This window comes from Cottoperca gobio, chromosome 5 (assembly GCF_900634415.1).
Source record: "Cottoperca gobio chromosome 5, fCotGob3.1, whole genome shotgun sequence".
Taxonomy (NCBI): Eukaryota; Metazoa; Chordata; class Actinopteri; order Perciformes; family Bovichtidae; genus Cottoperca; species Cottoperca gobio.
The window spans coordinates 665,896-687,261 of NC_041359.1; the positions used below are offsets into that span (position 1 = coordinate 665,896).

Below are 21,366 nucleotides of genomic sequence, written 5' to 3' on the forward strand. Positions count from 1 at the left end.
TAGAACTTTTTCAATATCGTTATTTAATTTGGTTGTATATTAACCACGTTATAGTAATTATGTAATAGCAAAATAATGTGCACATGGCAGAATGTGGAATTTTAAAATGTATTCATCAGCTAACAATAAGCCTGATGATGATGATGATGATGATGATGATGATAATAATAATAATTATTAATATTATTATAATATTATTATTATTGGATGGAGGCTGCAGTGTTGATTGATCCGGATATTCATTGATCTGGTTTGAGCTCCTTGTTTAAACTGCTCCCTGACGTAACTTTCACATTTATTTATTTCTTTATTTTGTAGCGACATCGAGGCTACATTTTTTTAGTGGCTTCTTATATGAGCGCCTCTGTGCCGTGCAGTCACGAGGGGTCACATAATAATAATAATTATTATTATATATAATAATAATAATAATAATAATAATAATAATAATAATAATAATAATAATGCATTTGAGGAAAGCCTGCTAGACAAACCTCCATCGTTTCCACCACCCGGCCGTGGTGTGATGGAGATGTGCGTTTAGGTTCATGTGTCCGACCGGCGGCTCTGCCCCTGGCTTTTTTTCTGGGGAACATCATATTGGATCATATTGTTTGCAGGACGTTGTTCCTCCTGCAGCCCCCCCAGTCTATCCCGACGTAGTTGTGAATTGAACATGGCGACTGTACCAGTATATTGCATCTGCAGATTACCTTACGACGTGACCCAGTTTATGATCGAGTGCGATGCTTGCAAGGACTGGTTCCACGGCAGGTAAGCACACATTGCTCACTGTTGTGTTTTTGTGGCGGGTTGCATTTGTTTAAAACAAACAAAAATGGCGAGCTCTCGGTGCGTTTGACAGCTTTGTGGCTCTCGCTCGGCCGTGTACATCTGAAGAGAGGCCGCTGGAGAAGAAGGAGAAGGCGGAGTTAAATATAGCCGACCGACCGGGGTTGTGACATTTTTTCGCGAATAACACAAAACAGATACCCCTTATAAAAAGTTTTGGTGGTTTATATAGTGATGTAGGTGTGTGCTTTGTCTATTAATTGCACTTAATGTTTATTTCACATCCCGCATAGTCTGAACCAACCCTTCCCGGTGTAGTGAGCGGGCGGGCGGTAGAGGCAGCGGGGGAAGCCTCGGCACACTCGCTACACATTTGTCTCCCATTCTCCCTCTTCATAGCCGCTTTCAGGCTGACATTTCGCCTACATTGTCTGTAAATGTTGTTCTGCGAGCTTTTACCGAGTGTTTCTACAGAGCACGGTTGAAAATCACGACCCGAGTCTGAGCTGAGCCCGTACAGCCTTCCTGCCAGGCAGCAGCAGTTATGGCTGACAATAGCCCGGACTGGAGCCCGTAAGCTCCAGCGGGGAAAATATAGTTATTATAATTCACTGAGCAGGCTTAACGTGACTTTGAGCTGTAAATAATAGCAGTTTTATTTTACTGCGAAGAAACAGGGACGTTTCGTCCACCGCCGCTCATCACTTTCCCCGCCGTAACGTTACATACAGTAGGCTGTAATGAACCCTGCTATCGTCATGTCGTATGCCCTGCTGTTGTTGTTGCTGCACTCGTTTGTCTATTGCTATGTTTCATGCTGCTTGTCTTTTCGGGAAGACATCAGTTAATCGTGTTTCGTTGGTGAACGAGCCCTTCAGAGCAATGGACAGTATTTACGCGCCTGAACGTTAACCCTTTAAGGCTCCCCTGGCTACTTAGCTGTACTAAATGTAGCGTTATTACATTATGTAGCGGTGAATTAAATGCTGGGGATAAACTATGACCTCCACTAGCGCATCACATCAGCATAAGCCAAACATCCAGTATAATGAAGAAAGACCCATCTTTAAATGTAGACCCTAAATGTTCCCACATCAGCTTGATGCTGCTTACTATATCATTACAGTAGGAGCAGCTCTGAGTTCAAGTCTGAAAGGTTTATGTAACTCGATAAATGGGGAGAAACTCAAAAGAAAAGTGTGATACAATAGATTTCCCTTACATCCCAGCTTAGAATACAAATCCAATCATGCATTTACGTTGCATTACATTTAATTTAGCTGTCGCTTTTGTCCAAAGCAACTTGCAATAAGTGCAAACAACCATGAGGATACAAACTCAGAACAGCAAGGATCTTGCAGGATTCCGAGCTCTATTAAATTAGGTTATTTAACTCAAATTACTACAACATACCTAGCACTATAATGGCTGTGTAAGTTTAGAATGAAAACACAGTAATACTTAATGCACCTACATTATATTCTAGAGTAACTGGATGTGTGGATCTAAGTTCTGATATGTCGTCGCTGTAGAGGATAATATGATATTATTTGGCCAAGGTACTAACTAGGGTTGTCACCATTACAGAAATGCAGTAGTCGATACCAATACCAGGGAAATTCCATGATTTTCCATACCAATTTGATACCACAGTGAAAAACAAAACAATAAATCCCATGTACTTCTGCATACACTCCTTCATTATTGTTTACATTCTGGTTTTTGTTAGGAAGTTAAACAGGTCATAACTCCCTCTCTAATATCTCTTGTATATTGCTTCAAACAGCTGGATTATTCAAGTTTCTCCCCAAAAACAAAATGTCACATTATGATAACGTTATACTTTACCATGTCCAATACACATTTTCTCTGAATAGAGCTTGAACGGTAACAGTGTGGTAACTTTACTCTAGAAAATAGAGTGCCGTCACGTTTTCAGCCTTTTGACATAGAGGAGCTTTTGGATTAAGGTAATTTTAATATTATCTTCTATTTTGGATGGGGAAATACCCCAATGTCCATTAGTCTGCCTCCTTGGTAGAAAATGACAACACTCACACACTCCATCATTGTATTAGCTTTTTTGGTAACACTTTACAATAAGGGCCACACAACTGTGAGTAGTTACCAGGGAACAAATGAGGAACTAACTGGAACTAACTTCATCATTATTTTATGATTACTTAGTCTTTTTGTGTTCCTTCAAGTAAAGTGAAACATAATACTGAGTAGTTACTAAGTAGCCCCTCATTACTTAAAGCTTGGGTAGGTAACATTGGAGAAGCCAGAAAGAATAAACCAGATTTAAAAAATGATTCAACCCAAAAACCCAGCTTAATATTGCCAACTCTTTTCCAATCAAAGTATCTAGCAGCACTAGCTCCAAAAGTCACTAAATCTAGCGAAAAAGTTTCCAAGTTTACAACACTGACAACCCATCCCTTCAGGAGTCCCACTACAGACACTCTACCAAAATGATCATTATGAACAAAAACAACGACAGGTAGACAGGCAGGTAGGTAGACAGACAGGAAGGTAGACATCCAGATAGGTAGACAGGCAGGTAGACAGAAAGGTCGGCTGTCTAATCATTTCATTAAGGCCGAACCATTCAAATGTGACCAGAAATATGCATATTGAATGTTTGCAAAAACATTGCTGCGCAATCCATACATCCTGCCCCAAGCCGATCAATACTGCCGATGTGCAACTCTCAACTGCAATGAGAAGGACGTTAAACATATTATTAGGATTTATTGGAAATTACATTACATTGCTTTAGTATTGACTTGAATTTATTGTCAATGGAGCAGGCAGCCTCCATCATCTTTGAATATGACCATGGAGATGATGGACAATAGGCTTTATGATTGAATTGTATTGCAATTGATCCCCCCCAGGTTTGTCTGCCTTAATTTGTTTGATTATGGATTATACAATATTGTTTTATATAAAAGTTTTGTGTTGTCCATCATTGTCTAACCGTACGTTTATATAGTATGTCAGTGTTTTGTCCTTTGTCATCTCTAGTACTTACTGCTAATTACATTGTCAAGCTATAGAAAATATCAACTGGATAGTTTGTGTGGAAATATGATTACACTAGTAACAAGATATAATAACACAGGTATGTATAGTGAGCATGTAGTAGTTATGTTAATTAAAACGGCCGTCGGTCAATGTCTGGCATTCGGTGAATGTCTGTCGGCCTAGTTTTTGCAGTGTGCACTTTTCCGTCAGTCTCCGATTCAACATGATGAATGTCGGCAAAATAAATCACTCTGATTAGCTGTTCAGTTTAAGCGACGTGAGGAAAACAAACAAACAACTAAAGTAAAGATGGCACACATAGTCTATTTTCATTTTTCATCTTCACCTCATCTGATCAGTCATGTACAGTACATGGATATTTTCACAAAGACACGGCCACCTGGAATGAAACTAAGTAGTCAGCGAGAGTGGTGTGAAAATGGTTGACAAACGCTGCTTTGTTTCATAGTGTGCATCTTAACAACGGCTTGTTTATTTACAGTCAGATCTTCCAGTTTACCTTTTCTAATGAATACACACTACTGCCGCCACACAGAACGTACGTGCTAGTTTGCTTTTGGCTGTCGTCTTTTGAGTCAGATAGGAAGACTGCTATCAGTTTGTTCTCTGAGGTGTTAGCTTCACTAAGACATGCCGAAGGGGCAGCTTGTCCAGCTCAAACAAAACTGAAAAACACTTTCCTACAACTTGTAAACGGTCTTATTTACATCTGAGAGTCATCTTGGTGTTGAGGAGAGGGCTTCGGAGATGCTGCTTGCAGTTGTTGTTGATCAGGAAATAGTTAAAACTCTAACTGCTCCTAAAACCACAATATTTGATGTTTCTGTTTTATACCATATTGAGTGAACAGCCCAACATGCACATACTGTAAGTCAGCCTTTGGACTGCTTGGATTTCTTTTTTTTTTATTCTTTTTGTTATATCGAAATATTCTTTAAATCCTGACAGCAATTAATAAATCAAATGCTCTGACAATTTTTTATTTTTTGAATCCGGTATCTGCCACTCTATAAGTCCATCCCATCATTTCATTTGGGCTAAATGAAATGATGGGATGGCTGACCTGCCCGTCTACCTACCTGCCCGTCTACCTATCTGCCCGTCTACCAATCTGCCCGTCTACCTACCTGCCCGTCTACCTACCTGCCCGTCTACCTATCTGCCCGTCTACCTACCTGCCCGTTTACCTACCTGCCCGTCTACCTACCTGCCCGTCTACCTATCTGCCCGTCTACCTACCTGCCTGTTTACCTACCTGCCCGTCTACCTATCTGCCCGTTTACCAATCTGCCCGTCTACCTACCTGCCCGTTTACCTACCTGCCCGTCTACCTATCTGTCCGTCTACCTATCTGCCCGTCCACTCTATAAGTCCATCCCATCATTTCATTTGGGCCAAATGAAATGATGGGATGGCTGACCTGCCCGTCTACCTACCTGCCCGTCTGCCCGTCTACCTACCTGCCTGTCTACCTACCTGCCCGTCTACCTACCTGCCCGTCTACCTATCTGCCCGTCTACCTACCTGCCCGTCCACTCTATAAGTCCATCCCATCATTTCATTTGGGCCAAATGAAATGATGGGATGGCTGACCTGCCCGTCTACCTACCTGCCCGTCTACCTATCTGCCCGTCTACCAATCTGCCCGTCTACCTACCTGCCCGTCTACCTACCTGCCCGTCTACCTATCTGCCCGTCTACCTATCTGCCCGTTTACCTACCTGCCCGTCTACCTACCTGCCCGTCTACCTACCTGTCCGTCTACCTATCTGCCCGTCTACCAATCTGCCCGTCTACCTACCTGCCCATCTACCTACCTGCCCGTCTACCTACCTACCCGTCTACCTATCTGCCCGTCCACTCTATAAGTCCATCCCATCATTTCATTTGGGCCAAATGAAATGATGGGATGGCTGACCTGCCCGTCTACCTACCTCCCCGTCTACCTATCTGCCCGTCTACCTACCTGCCCGTCTACCTACCCGTCTACCTATCTGCCCGTCTACCTACCTGCCCGTTTACCTACCTGCCCGTCTACCTACCTGCCCGTTTACCTACCTGCCCGTCTACCTACCTGCCCGTCTACCTATCTACCTGTCTACCTACCTGCCTGTCTACCTACCTGCCCGTCTACCTATCTGCCCGTCTACCTACCTGTCCGTCTACCTATCTGCCCGTCTACCAATCTGCCCGTCTACCTACCTGCCCATCTACCTACCTGCCCGTCTACCTACCTACCCGTCTACCTATCTGCCCGTCCACTCTATAAGTCCATCCCATCATTTCATTTGGGCCAAATGAAATGATGGGATGGCTGACCTGCCCGTCTACCTACCTCCCCGTCTACCTATCTGCCCGTCTACCTACCTGCCCGTCTACCTACCCGTCTACCTATCTGCCCGTCTACCTACCTGCCCGTTTACCTACCTGCCCGTCTACCTACCTGCCCGTTTACCTACCTGCCCGTCTACCTACCTGCCCGTCTACCTATCTACCTGTCTACCTACCTGCCTGTCTACCTACCTGCCCGTCTACCTATCTGCCCGTCTACCTACCTGCCCGTCTACCTACCTGCCCGTCTACCTATCTGCCCGTCTACCTACCTGCCCGTCTACCTATCTGCCCGTCTACCTACCTGCCCGTCTACCTACCTGCCCGTCTACCTATCTGCCCGTCTACCTATCTGCCCGTCTACCAATCTGCCCGTCTACCTACCTGCCCGTCTACCTATCTGCCCGTCTACTTACCTGCCCGTCTACCTATCTGCCCGTCTACCTATCTGCCCGTCTACCTATCTGTCATTTGGGCCAAATGAAATGATGGGATGGCTGACCTGCCCGTCTACCTACCTGCCCGTCTACCTACCTGCCCGTCTACCTACCTGCCCGTCTACCTATCTGCCTGTCTACCTATCTGCCCGTCTACCTACCTGCCTGTCTACCTACCAGCTTGTCAGCTGTGAGTGCTAACACTAGCCATGTCCATCTGTTATCTAGCCCAACATGCACATACTGTAAGTCAGATTTTAAGTAAGCTTGGATTTCTTAAACATTTTTGTTATATTTGTTGAAATATTCTTTAAATCCTGACAGCAATTAATAAATCAAATGCTCTGACAATTTTTTATTTTTTGAATCCGGTATCTGTCACTCTATAAGTCCATCCCATCATTTCATTTGGGCCAAATGAAATGATGGGATGGCTGACCTGCCCGTCTACCTGTCTGCCCGTCTACCTGTCTGCCCGTCTACCTATCTGCCTGTCTACCTACCTGCCCATCTACCTATCTGCCTGTCTACCTACCAGCTTGTCAGCTGTGAGTGCTAACACTAGCCATGTTCATCTGTTATCTGGGTTGGATCATTTTAAAGATCTAGCTTACTCTTTCTGGCTTCTCCAATGTTACCTACCCAAGCTTTAAGCTGCATTAGACAATATGTTTTTATATTAGCATTGTATTAAATGAATGTGCGAAATGCGTTATGTCTGTACCTCAGCAGCTCCATTTATAATCATATTCTGGGTTCAGTCTCACCGCTCTCACCAACCCTTTTTACAGAAGCAGCAACTGCTGTCATCAGCAGACGAGCTCTGATAAATCCACATGTGCAGTTAGCAACTAAGCTAGCTGGTGAGGAAAGTCAAACACGTTGCCACTAAAGAGCCTTGTATTTTTCCAAAGCACAGCTGAGGGATAGTGAGTATTAGAGCCGACCCAAAAATTGGTTGAATGATCAGTATCATCTGCAAATATTAGCTTGTAACAGATATGTTGATATAGGCTCATATGTTGGCTGATAAGTAAAAAAGGAAATTACAATACCAAAATGTCAAAAATATGTATTGGGTTCATTAAGAAAGGTTGTCATTGTAACATAGTTAAAAGTACATTTTTCTTCTGTAAAATGTCCTGCTATGTATATATTTTGGTCACAATTCTTTAATCACAAAACAGAAAATATTTGTTTATGTTAGCGCTTACATTAATAAGCTAATATTGTCTGATAAATAATGAAGTAAAATATCAATATCTGTATGAGCCTAAAAAATGCATTTACATTTAGGCATTGCCAGAAACATAATGTTGTTATTGGGTGTGTAAAACGTCACTGTGTTTTGGGCTCCTTCTGCCCCCTAGAGGTGAAAACATTAACTGCACATACGAGGGACCATCAATGGCCTAACATTGGATTTGTTTCAAATCTTCAAATCAGGCCTCAATGCAACATGTGTAGTTAATGTGAACGTGCTACTTTATTACACTCAGTCATTCACATTTGTTTTAAATGGTTTGTACCTCAAAGTCAGTCACAACCTCTTGGTAATTGCCATCACTTTAGTTTTTAATAATAATGAACAATAACACAGATGTGAACCCGGGGAACACTACACACAGAATTCATTACAGTCCCATTTCCTTAATACCAGTAAATATTGCAACTAGAAATGATTACAGTTATCTGCAAGCAATGACTTGTGACTGTGTTTTGGTCTCCCAGTAAAACTGTTGGATGAATATTCTCTGTGGATTTGTCACAATTGCTTTTATAGAATATTGAGAAATGCAGCTTAGTTTCTGTCCTTTCACTTCCTGTCACTCAGTTATAATTGCAGGGTATCTTCTGTTGAGAAACAATTGTCAAAGAGGGTTGAGCTACAAAGCATAAAATAAGCCTCAGTCAACACTTCCTGCAGCTGCTTCACAATAAAAGCCTTCTGGTGGTTCACTCTGGAAGTGCTGAGTGTGCAGCAGACATTAAGACTTCATTGCAGCTCCGACAGCACAGAACAGAAGATCTGATCAGGAAACAGTGAGCGAATGGTAGAACAGGAAAGTAAGAGTGAAACCTCCAGCCAATATTAACCTCTAATTTACATATAGGAGTTACAAAACTACTGAAAGCTGAACGTAGCAATTTTGCACCATCGCTCTATTTACTTGACCATACAATGAAGCAATCAGTCCACAATGATGTCACAGCATCTAATACATCTTCAGGTTTAACATTTTTAACATTTTTAACACTGTAAAAATTTAATTTTGGCCAGATTGATCTATGATAACAGAACCTGTAAGAAGATACATATGTTTTACCTGTTTTTAATAAATAAATAAAAACACCAATACATTCCCAGGGTTTATTCAAGAAAAATAAGTGAAACTAAAATTAGGAGGCCTAGTTACATCATCATCGGTTCTGTAATACTAAGCATCAGTCAGTATGGAATATGTAAAAATATGTACCCTTCCTATCTGTCCCAAAGAGTCTTCTCAATCCGTCTTGATTTGAGTCCACACAGCCTGACTGGATCAGCTCTGGGCTTTCAGCAGCTACTGTATTAATACCAAGCGTTCATAGTATCTCATCTGCTTTCACATAGATTTCTCTTGCCACACAAATACAATGGAGGTCAGTGGAATTGTATTGGTTGTGCTCACAGCATTGACATTAAAACATTTTTTAAAAGCAATATATATTAGGCTATATATCTTTTCAGAAAAAGTGCAATTACTATAACGGGATTTGATTGGAGCTACTGTCTATAACAAATTGATCATTGTTTTAGTACCAAGCTCTCTCAGTAATGTACATATGGGCTGTCTGAATAATATCCATCCAAAGACATGTCTGATGTATTTGGTGTTTTGGTTGCTGACAAATCATTTTCCTGATGCTTTTATCTTCAGACCATGTTATTTGTGTGTAGCTGACATTATCTGGTGTGTCTCAAATTACAGTTTACTGCTAGCTTACGAGCTAACTAGCTAGTTACCAGCAGGCCGTTGAACACACATGAGCCTAGTTGTTGCCGTGTAAAGTAGGGAAGGGTTTTACAAAATGATTTATTTAAAGGACAGTTGTGTTGTTGCTTCTTTACTGATGACATCTTTACAGTACAAGTAGCCGAGCTAGCAAGGCTACCAACAACTAGCCTCATGCTGTTCACACACGACTACCAAACAGAGAGGGGGCTGTCCACAGTAGGATTTGTTTTTAACAGCTGTGAACATCTGTTACATTTTATTGTACATGTAATAACACACCGTATGTCCTGTAAATGTGGGACACAGTGTTTGTTTGTGTGTCGGTGATATTACTTTATGATAATTATTAGTACGGTATATGGTTGTAGTACACTTGACTTGGTCAATATGTGCTTTCTCTGTTTGTAGTTGGTATTATATGGACTCTAACATTTGTTTGTATCCAGTTTTATTTTGTTGCTTTGACTATTTATCATTATTAATTATTAACACTTAGTTTGACCAGAAGGCACAAACTAGACAAGATACTGCCATTACTGTTCAAGAATTTACATTTTAAAGAATGAAGTGAGATGCTCATGTGTGTAATATTGTCTGCTCTCCATGATGAACAGAGAACAAGGAATAATAGCTGAATGTGTGACTATGGTTTTGCCTCGTACAGCATGTACAGCATGTACAGTATGATCACAGCGGTGTATGTAATGTACCTCTAGTGCCAACTGAGCAGACATGTCAGTGAATCTGTTAAACTAGCTCAACTTTTAGAATGAACTAAAAGAATGATCAAGATCAAAGCAGGCAGAGATTTTTAGTTTGGATCCTACACTTACCATAATGCACCTCACTCTCCCTCCCTGCCTGGTAAACACTTATGCTGCGTTCTATTTACTTTGGAGCTGTGAATCACAACCGAGTTCACGGCGTTCCAGTACAACAAGTTGGAAAACCAAGTTCTTGCCCGGTTAACTTTGTGAGCTTTGTTAGCCATTGTTAGCAATACCAGTGGATAACAACACGTTACGCAGTATGTTACACACAAACACCGTAGCAACATGTCCACAAATAGAAGTGTAGGATTGGCAATATATTACTACAGCTTTCACACTGTTCATGCACGGAGCAGCCATCTTGGAATTTGAGGTGGGGGGTCGGGTGAGGTTCTCCTGACTTTTCAAGTCGGAGGTCAGACTTCAGGGGGCGTATAGTTGTTGTTTCAACTTTCCAGGACAAATGGAACGCACCATTGTAAAAACTGTGAACAAGGACTGCATTCGCTTCACCTTTGAAACTTAAGAATAAATAAAATATTCGATTTGTAATCATCTGTTAAAAAAGAGAATTGTATTCAACAGGCCGTGCCTTGTCCTCCAGCGAGAGGCGTCCGTAAAATGCACAAAAAAAAGAGAAAGCTTGAGAAAACCACAGAGCTCTTCTGAATAGAAACCAAAGTATCTGAGAAGTAATGTGAGGAAGCATTTCGATTTTGACACCATGGATAAAAAAATAGTGAAGGTCACGCTGTTTGCTGCCTTACAGTAATGGAGGCACCGCAAAACTCCACTTCTAGAGCATGTTTTAGAATGTGTTGGCGACGTGGCACATTCAAATCCATTCAAACGAATTGCCTAATGCTTCCAAGTGTTTTGTAGTGAAATCTGTACATTACTGAACAGTGCTCAGATTGTTTGCTAAACATTAGCCATGTGGATCTTTATACGCATTAGTGATAAGTGATAAACATACACTTTTATGTTTTATCACAGACACTATGACACATGACCTCTGCAGAGGAGCAGCCTCCCCACAGAGGAAGCTAACAGAGCTGCTGAAGGACCAATGACAGAACTCACATGTGGTTTAGAGCCATACTCATGAAATCCATTCTGAAGCCGTCACAGCAGCAGCGTAGAGAAGTGGAGGTCACCTGATCCTGTGATGCGTTTAGTCTCAGATTGAAACTTGGAGTTGTGCCACCGCTTTACTGTAGTCAAGGTAAGATGTGTGTATAGTTCTTCTCAGTGTTACTGAAACTCAGACTGACTCATAAGTTGATAAAAAAAAACAGTTTAACATTTCATATTTAGTATAAATTGTAGGCGTTTTCCCTCAAAGCCACCAAGTTAAGGATGTCATGAACAGGCATTTCCTCGATGTGCACTCGCCCTCTTGTCTCTGCTTCAGTGAAAGTGAGTAGGCGGAGTAGTAAAGCTGTGAAGTTCACAGGAAGAAAAGGGAGCGTTCTGGGAAACTCCAAGTTCATTTGAGTTTAGGAGCCGCGGCTTCACACGGGAGGGACTTGCTTGAGCTGCTGAAGAGAAGAGCTGGACTTTCATCGTTTCAAACAATCCTTTGGACTTTTTTCAGTTTTCCTGTCTTGTCTACATCTTGTATCACGACTGAAGCTTTTGAATGTTATTGCAACTTTACCACCGGTAGCCCTACATGTGTGTTATATTGTGGTGACACTTTAATACTTGAGGGTCTGCAGCCTTAGTTTATTTCTCAGTATTCATTTCTACATATGAGACTTTTGCATTGATAATTATATTCCAGTCACAAAAAGTTTTGATGTGTTTTTTCTTCCTGACCACCACTGATTTCTGTTCATGTCACTTCACTACAAATGTCCGCTGCAGATATATTCATGTTTCTTTTTTGTGAAGAGCCAAAAGAAGATTTTTGGGAACATTTTGTCATTTGGAGTCAGACAGATACATATAGTTTAGATACATATGCATTTTCAATTACCGCTGAAACAATTAGTACATTTATCAATTTGTTGTACGACATAATATAAATTATTTAGATGATCAATTAATTGTTTTAGTTTTTCAAGCAACAACTCTAAACTTTCTCTGGTTCCAGCAGCTTTAGGAAAGTGTGACATTTCATTTCCCAAATGTTTAATCAAGAAAAGAACTGTTAGATGTTTTGATCATAAAGCTGCTGTCAATGCAGTGGTAGCTTTGACAAAAGTAAAGGCATACATGACATCACTGTGACTGATTATGAAAGCAAGTTTCAGGCCTTCAGTTGACTGTTAGTAGTGGAGTCCACATGCTTTGGAGAATGTTCCTTTAAGGTCACATTCCTAAACTTTAAAAAGTGTTCCTTGTGTTGTTTCAGCTGTGTTGAGGTGGATGAAGATGACGCTCCAGATATTGACATATATCACTGTCCAAACTGTGAGAAGAACCACGGTAAATCCACATGTAAGTAGCAAGTTATAGTGGCTGCTGACTGAAATGTTGTTTCTCTTAACAAAAAGGGAAATAACTGATGTGATCATTTCACTTCCTCTCAACTTTCTGCCACGGGATGTAAACCTCTGATAACAGATCACACTGTGTTGGAAAAACATGATTTTATGTCTTGATATGAAATTAAATGTCATGTCTTGATGTTTGCAACTGTGTTGTAAATGTTGTTAAGTGTTTTGTTTACTTCTGTTCTTCAGTGAAAAAGAAAAAGAACTGGAGCAAACATGACACGGGGCAAAGCACAGATATCAAAGCTGTTCAGAACGGCAGTCAGGTTTTCATAAAGGAGCTTCGCAGTAGGACCTTTCCAAGGTAAATACATTTCACACACTTTTTACTGTTTCATACAACTCATTAATGAACTGTACAAATGGGGTAAAGTGTGTGAGATGAAGTGGTAAACTTTGGGATCACATTTAATGGATTCAATTATAATGTTGATATTGATTAGGACTCTCAGTTTCCTGTCAACATTATTCCTCATTTATTAATAATCCCACTAGGGGGCACTGTTAAATAACTTTTCAAGGTCTGGCTTCAGATTGTTCACATGTCGCTGCCATAGTGATCTCGTCTCATGAAACGCTTCACACCTGCTCTCTCTCACTCTGGCTTCCAGTGCTGATGATGTTCTGGTGAAGCTGAACGGCAATCAGCTGACCGTGGATTACCTGGAGGAGGGGGGCTTCAACGAGCCAATCCTGGTTCAGAAGAAGGATGGCCTGGGCATGTCCCTGCCTGCTCCCACCTTCTACATCAGTGATGTGGAGAACTATGTTGGTAAGGAGCTCACTGACTACTGCCATTACTGTTATTAATTAACTAACTACTCCAGCCATTACTAACCACATAACTAACTCACTTTTAAAATAAGAGCATGAGCAATAGAAGAGGGAACAACAAATACAGATGTAATCTCTGCTTTGTATGCAATGTGATGGCTATCCAACCCATTAATACTGTATCTAATGTTTGTGCATTAGTTGGTGAATTCATTTAATTCCCCCTAAAAAGAAACTAGATAACATATGTACTCTAGCATTTTCTTTTCAATAGTGGGCACATGTGTTCTTTATTTCCCCTGTGTACAGGGGATCAGTGAGAGATCACTTGTCAACAGTATTCTTCTACGGACATATTTAGTTCACCAGTTTCCTGTTTAGCCAGTCGGTCGTTAGTTTTTCTTCAGCTTGTTTGATCGCGTCTTCCTCTGTTATTGTCTCAGGTCCGGATGTCGGTGTTGACGTCATTGACGTCACCAAACAGACTGACAGCAAGATGAAGCTCAAAGAGTTTGTCGATTATTACTACAGCACAAACAGAAAGAAAGTGTTAAATGTCATCAACCTGGAGTTCTCTGACGCGAGGTACGCCGTCTATGTGCGTTCTGATGTGTCGTTTGAAATGAAGTGGGAAAGTCCTGGTACTCATTTCTTCTTCTGCTTTTCTGCGCCAGGATGAATACTATAGTGGAGAGTCCACACATTGTGCGGCGGTTGTCATGGGTAGAAAACTACTGGCCTGACGACGCTCTGCTCGGGAAGCCGAAAGTCACCAAATACTGTCTTATCTGTGTCAAAGACAGCTACACAGACTTCCACATTGAGTGCGGTGGTGCCTCCGTTTGGTACCACGTCCTAAAGGTCAGTCACATCATGGTTAGCCAGGTGTCAGACAGTCAGGGTTGTCTGCCTGTGATGATGAGAAATGTCCGCTTATACAGCTGTGATTTTCTTTCAGGAATAAATGTGGAATACATTATCTCTCATACGACGATGATGATGATGACGGTGATGATGATGATGCCATCTGATTGCCTTTGTGTTTGCAGGGAGAAAAGATCTTCTTCCTCATCAAGCCCACCTCTGCTAACCTGTCTCTGTATGAGCGCTGGAGGTCATCGTCCAATCACAGCCAAATGTTCTTTGCTGACCAGGTGGACAAGTGTTACAAATGCACTCTGAAGCAAGGGCAGACGCTGTTCATCCCGTCAGGTCAGAGCCGTGACGCTGAGCGGGATTTAATCAAATACAAGATAATAATAATTATAATAATAAATTGAATTTATAAAGCGCTTTTCAAGACCTCAAAGATGTCCGGCATAATAAACATAGTGTAGTCTGTGTATGTAAAACGGGCGAGAAGACATATAGAATGTGTCCATTTCATTTGATGCTTTCTACTGAACAGTTTGCAGATTTTTAATTTTAAAAGTAATTTTCCAAAAGAAAATGCAAAACATTCTTCTGGCTTCTTTTCAGTTTTCTATCCCTCTGTAAATGCAATATGTGTGGTTTTTAGGCTGTTGGTCGTGCAAGACAATAAGTTTGTTCACTTTATTCTGACCTTGTAGAGAATAATCAATTCATTGATAAAAGTTCACAAATGATTAAATTAAGTTCAAGAGAAATCAGGGTTATTAAAGATTTGTAGATGCTGTATTTGTATTGTTTCCATTAATACTAAATTAAAATATCTTGCATGGTTTAAATGTTTTTTCTTTTTGGATTTATGAAACTTTTCTGGTAGGAAAATCACATTTTATGTCACAATATTGATATACTGTATGTTGTCATATCAAAATCAATTGATATATTTGTTTATGGATAAAATAATGTCAGTAATGTCTGTCGGCTTTTGGTCCCCGGCACATGAAACACCTGGCAAATCAAAGTACTGCGTTCCATTGATGTGAAAATATAATTATTTACAAAATCTTACAGAATGGTTTTAATAGTAAGTGTGAAAAAAGGCAAATGGTCGACACCGGTATAAAATAATGCAGTGGGAATGTTGAATGAATGAATATCTGTATTATTTAAAGTGGTTGAAATGTGATCGTCTCCTCAGGTTGGATCAATGCGATACTGACTCCGGTCGACTGCCTGGCATTCTCTGGACACTTCGTCCACAACCTGAGTGTGGAGATGCAGATGAGGTTTGGACACACACACATCCTTTATGCTGTCGTCGTCAACTTTGTTATTTATTTGTTATTCTAATGGCTGTTACCACCATGCCTCCTGCAGACAGGCATGTCCTAATTTGGGGGATTTAGTGTGACTTGAAGACCTTGGCTGATCTTACACAGTAGTTTCCACTGAGTCCTCATTTAGGACTTGTTTTTAGCTCCAAATTTCACCAATCTGTTTATTCATTCTCCGCATTTGGAAATACCTCATGAATTGCATAGTTTGTTGCAATAAACCTGTTGGTAATGCATGACAATGTTTAGATAAAACATCTTGGTTTATTCTCCTCAGAGCGTATGAAATCGAGAAGCGGCTAAAGGTCAAAACTCTCACCCCCTTCTCTAACTTCGAGACGGCGTGCTGGTACGTGGGACGACATCTCCTCGAGCGATTCAAGGGTAAACTCTTAAATCAGTTGGATGTATTTATAGATCTTATATGTGGAATTTTAAAAGCAAAATCTTATCCTCATTTAACTCACATTCCTCCAGAAGAATGCATGAAAGCAGAGAAAACACAAACACTGTCACAAATGAGTGTGGCTGCATGTCTGCTGCACAGATGAGGAGCTGGATGCTCCGATATTATTTCACTCATTAAATCGGTGAATTGCCGAGTTCACAGATGATTAGCTTCAAAAGATTTGGCCCAGCTAGAATCACTTGCTCCATTACTCCCCTCCACTGGCTTATGTTTCCACTTTCTTCTGTGGATGTGTGTGCGAGTTAAAGCCAGCTATTGAGTGGGGTGCACACTACTTGTAGCACACAACACAGCATTATTCTTTTGAACTGAAGGTCAGCTCTGGCAGTGCAGGAAAAAGGCTTATTATTAGTATTAATAGTATTATTAATCCTTTCCTATTTTGGTTGTGAATCCTCTTCTTAGAGCTACTTAGATATTCACAGTGCTTTCTGCAATCAAACTGAAATTAAAGAGGAAATCCACATAAAAGCTACATTTGCACAATTTCACATAAATTCACATAAATGGCTGTAGCACTACAGTAGTTGAATCCTTTATTTCATTGTACTGCGAACAGCTGACACAGAACAAGAGAGCTTTTCATGAAGAATCTGCATGGCTGGCATGACACACTGTACTGTAGTGACTGACACTGGGCATTTAGTAATGCAGCTGATGCACAGTCAACTTCAACATGTCGCATGGCTCTGGTGACTCTTTGTTTGAGGCTTAGCGCTTCTAACATGTATACATTGTAGTTAATGGACTTAACGGGCAGGATTCATTCAATGATAACATTTGCACTTCTTTTTCTGCAGGTTTACATAAAGCAAATAAGCAGCCAGCCCCATACCTGATACATGGTGCCAAAATCATCAATGGAGCCTTCAGAGCTTGGACTAAAAAACAGGTGTGGACACACGTCAGGTCTGTGTGTCTGTGTCCATCCAGGCTGTCATGGAAGGTATTGACAGTTTGTTTCCCTCCTCACAGGCCCTCTTGGAGCATGAAGATGAGCTTCCGGAGAACATGAAACCATCACAGCTCATTAAGGATCTTGCCAAAGAGATCAGGCTGTCAGAGGTATTGTGATTTAATGTTGGCATAGACACGATCAACCGTTGTCAAAAGTTACCGGTAGTTTTACACTTGGTGGCAAGTGCTCCCCTGAGGATGAACCCTTTACTTTTGAACAACATTCCTATATTGTCACCCACAGGACAAACTTCAGCGTTTGTAGCTTCAGAAAGATTCTGCTCTTTGTTTTGTTCCATGAAAGAGGAGAGTAGGGGCTGCAGGCGACAGCTGTGCCACTAAGTTTTATCTGTGAAGTAAAACATGTTCGGTATGAAAGCCACACAGAAAGAGCAAAGTTAAGTCCTACTAGACAAATATAACTTTATCTTCAGTCTTTTATAAAGTAGCGTTAGCATTTTAACTTTAGCAAGGTGTGGAACAAAGAGGATTGAACCTCATGCCGACGTTAAATGTTAGTGAGCTTGTTGATGAGTGGAAAGGTGTTTGTTTTTATGGAAAAATTTAATTTTTGTATTCTATGTGATAGTTCTGAAGGCAGTATGAGTTTATGCACACACAGGGAATTCAGGGAAATAAAACACTGACTTGGACATCACAAGAGAGTTATATTTTCAGAAGATACATTATAGTATAATCTATAATCGTGGACTAACATTAATGTTAGCTTCTACACTGTACCTAAAGTCAGCCTGGTTAGCCTTATATTTATGGAGCTACTATTTCTGTCACACCAAAAACAATATTGAGTTCTTGACTGTCTGTCAAAATGTTATTTCAACACTACTTAAAGTCAATGAGGTTGTGAACGCACCTTACTGCTGCGGCGCATACTCTCTTCCTATTGGCTCACAGCGCAGGTTCTGGACACCAGTTTAACAGCAGAACTTACATCGGGAAAATAAAAACGAAATAAAGGTGAATAAAATGTGGTTTCATCTATTTATTTTGAACATGCATTTAACACAACTAACAAATCATCCCAGAGCCCCAGAGCGACCCTCCAAACTGTCCAATCAGCAAATGTTTGTTTTTTTCGGTGATCAAATAATTGAAAGAATTGAGTATTAATTTCAGCCCTAGCTCAGTGGGGTTTAACTGCCGATTACAAACGAAAGCTAACTTCACAATTCCCTGCTTTTCTTTCTAGAATGCAACAAAAGCCATTAAGAGTGAGCCCAGCATTAAGGTACCGGTGGAGGAACCGCCATCCACCCACTCCGAGCCCGAAGAGCCCGTCTCCCCAGCTCATGTCCCCTCGCCCAGCAGAGAGAAAGCCAGAAAGAAAGCTTCCAAACCCCCCAAGCCTCCCAAGCCTCCTAAACCCCCGAAGATGCCCAAGGCCCCCAAGCCTCCGAAGGTGCCGAAGGTCAAGGAAGGAGGAAAGAAGAAAGCGAAGAAAGCGAAAGAGTCGTCGCCGCCTCCTAAACCCTCCAGCTTCGCAGCTCTTGAGTCCCATGCGAAAGACATCTTGAGCAAAATGGACCAGCCAAAAAAGACTAAGGTGAGTGGATGGTAATGTGAGCGTGAATGAATGAATATTTGTATCCTTAGTTGTGACTTTACTTGAGCCATTGTGCATCCCTTCAAGGAGAAAGCTGCTTAAATATACCCATTTGCGCAGAATAGTGAAAGCAACTCATAGTGACTCTTCATTGTTAATAATTGTGTCTTCAGGCTGTCAAGAACGTCCTCAGTATATCAGAGAAGGAAATGTCAAAGCAGAACAATGTGGAGAAGTTTGAAATCAGAGAGCAGAATAAAAACAAGACTGAAGCAAAATGGAAGTATAAGGTAAGCTGCATCCTAAAATTGATGATGCATGATTTAAACGGATGGCTGCGTGTTAAGAATGTCACAAGCCTTTAAAAGTTCTATTAAACTTTTGGTAAAGAAGACTCAAACAGTCAGGGTGTACAGCTGAGCACAACATGTAGGATCATCCAAAAGTGATGTGCACACTTCACTTCAAAGCAATCAGCAGAAATAATGATGAGAGGCCTGCAGCTCATCATTCCCCCCAACAGAGGTTACCTCATGGAATTATGCCACGTCCATATCCACTGCCTTCCATCCAAGTATTTACATGTGCCCTCATGTTTAAAGAAAATAATTACTTCTATCATTATTGCTGAACAACAGGGGGAGCAAAAGTGTCATTTGAAGACAGCAGGGCTTTGGTTTCATGGAAAATTCCATGCCAAACTGCTGTGGAATGCTCCAAGGATCTCCTCACATAAGGCCAAACATTTGCAGCTGGAGCAGAGACCCTGTTAGAGGTTTACCAAGGTCACAGAGACTCACTGCTGAGTCATGTTAGAGTCCTCAGCTCCTCTGTGTGCTGCGCAGGGCAGGTAGGCCCATGCTGCATGTCATTTCAATCAGCTGAATGCATGAGACGAGGTTCAGGTTACACCGCGGTTTCACATGCCTTTCATTTAGGAGTCAAAAGGGTTGTGGAGTGAATATTGGAAAAAGTATATTCTTGGATTTCAGTTAATTACACAGTGGGGATTTTCATGGCAGCAGTTTTGCATTCCTCTTTGTAAATTTGGTTTAGTTTAAATTTTCTCAGAAAATGTCATAAATGAATATCATCTGCGGACATCGTGATCATTTCAGTCTTTTTTTATTTGAATCAAATGACTTTTTTACACAACAGTGATTATATTGTGTGTCTTGAAATGAGATGATTAGACGAGTACTGATAATAAAAAATTTTGTTTCCATCATTTCATTTTTGAGTCAAATAACAGCTGTTAACATCCAAACATAATGACCTTACTGTATCTGCTGCACATGTTACATCTGCACATGTGTGTGCCTGGATTTCAGAGTGCAGTTGCCATTCAATGACAGCTACAGTATTTTTCCTTATTCACAGCAAGCATGTTGTATTGTTTAATTACGACTGATACAATAGAATAAGTGGAAGGGATCCATAGTGTCGAAGAAATGAGACACTGATTGTTTGAGTTTATTAATTATTATTTAATTTGATGTATTTCAGGCAGATTATAAAGCTACCATTAGTGAAATGTGCACTTCTGAGATACAGAGACTTTATTATATAATATATTTAATATATAAAACTGCATGAATGAAAGTCAAAGGTTGAGCACAGTGTGAGACTGTTATTTATTAGAGCCTGAAAGATTTTGGATTTTTGAGGGCATTACCAATATCAATATTTGAGAGCTTAAAAGGTGAAAAGGATTTTTTAATTGAAATAGTTGTGAAACAGATATGTAGTGAGCCAGATATCTAGTGAGCCAGATATGTAGTGAGACAGACATGTAGTGAGACAGATATGTAGTGAGACAGATAGGTAGTGAGATAGACAGATATATAGTGAGACAGATAGGTAGTGAGACAGATATGTCGTGAGACAGAAAGATATGTCGTGAGACAGACAGATATGTCGTGAGACAGACAGATATGTAGTGAGACAGATATGTCATGAGACAGATATGTAGTGAGACATATATGCAGTGAGACAGATATGTAGTGAGACAGAGATGTAGTGAGACAGATATGTCATGAGACAGATATGTCGTGAGACTGATATGTAACGAGACAGAAATGTAGTGAGACATATGTCGTGAGACAGAGATGTAGTGAGACCGATATGTAATTAGACAGAGATGTAGTGAGACAGATATGTCGTGAGACAGATATGTAATGAGACAGATATGTAGTGAGACAGATATAGTGAGACAGATATGTCGTGAGACAGATATGTCGTGAGACAGATATGTAATGAGACAGAGATGTAATGAGACAGAGATGTAGTGAGACAGATATGTAGTGAGACAGAGATGTAGTGAGACAGAGATGTAGTGAGACAGATATGTAGTGAGACAGATATGTCGTGAGACAGATATGTCGTGAGACAGAGATGTCGTGAGATAGATATGTAGTGAGACAGATATGTCGTGAGACAGAGATGTCGTGAGACTGATATGTCGTGAGACAGAGATGTAGTGAGAACATATGTCGTGAGACAGAGATGTAGTGAGAC

At 40.8% G+C, this 21,366-nt stretch overlaps 1 protein-coding gene across 1 annotated transcript; it reads left to right on the forward strand.

The window, feature by feature from the left end:
• Nucleotides 1-607: 607 nt before the first annotated feature.
• phf2 (PHD finger protein 2) lies at nt 608-19,754 on the forward strand. The gene is made up of 14 exons (XM_029432288.1): nt 608-774; nt 12,740-12,825; nt 13,071-13,185; nt 13,493-13,653; nt 14,099-14,240; nt 14,330-14,516; nt 14,705-14,867; nt 15,724-15,811; nt 16,137-16,243; nt 17,129-17,220; nt 17,304-17,393; nt 18,496-18,849; nt 19,023-19,139; nt 19,488-19,754. Exons 1-14 carry the CDS (start codon nt 677-679, stop codon nt 19,620-19,622), a joined length of 1,935 nt encoding a protein of 644 aa, XP_029288148.1. The 5' UTR covers nt 608-676; the 3' UTR covers nt 19,623-19,754.
• The last annotated feature ends 1,612 nt before the right edge of the window (nt 19,755-21,366 follow it).

What these genes read in the sequence shown, in the direction of transcription:
- phf2 (XM_029432288.1), top strand. Translation starts at nt 677, where the DNA reads ATGGCGACTGTACCAGTATATTGCATCTGCAGATTACCTTACGACGTG. An exon ending in TTTGGTACCACGTCCTAAAG is followed by an intron (nt 14,517 to 14,704) that starts GTCAGTCACATC and finishes TTGTGTTTGCAG; the next exon opens with GGAGAAAAGATCTTCTTCCT. An exon ending in AAGAGATCAGGCTGTCAGAG is followed by an intron (nt 17,394 to 18,495) that starts GTATTGTGATTT and finishes TTTTCTTTCTAG; the next exon opens with AATGCAACAAAAGCCATTAA.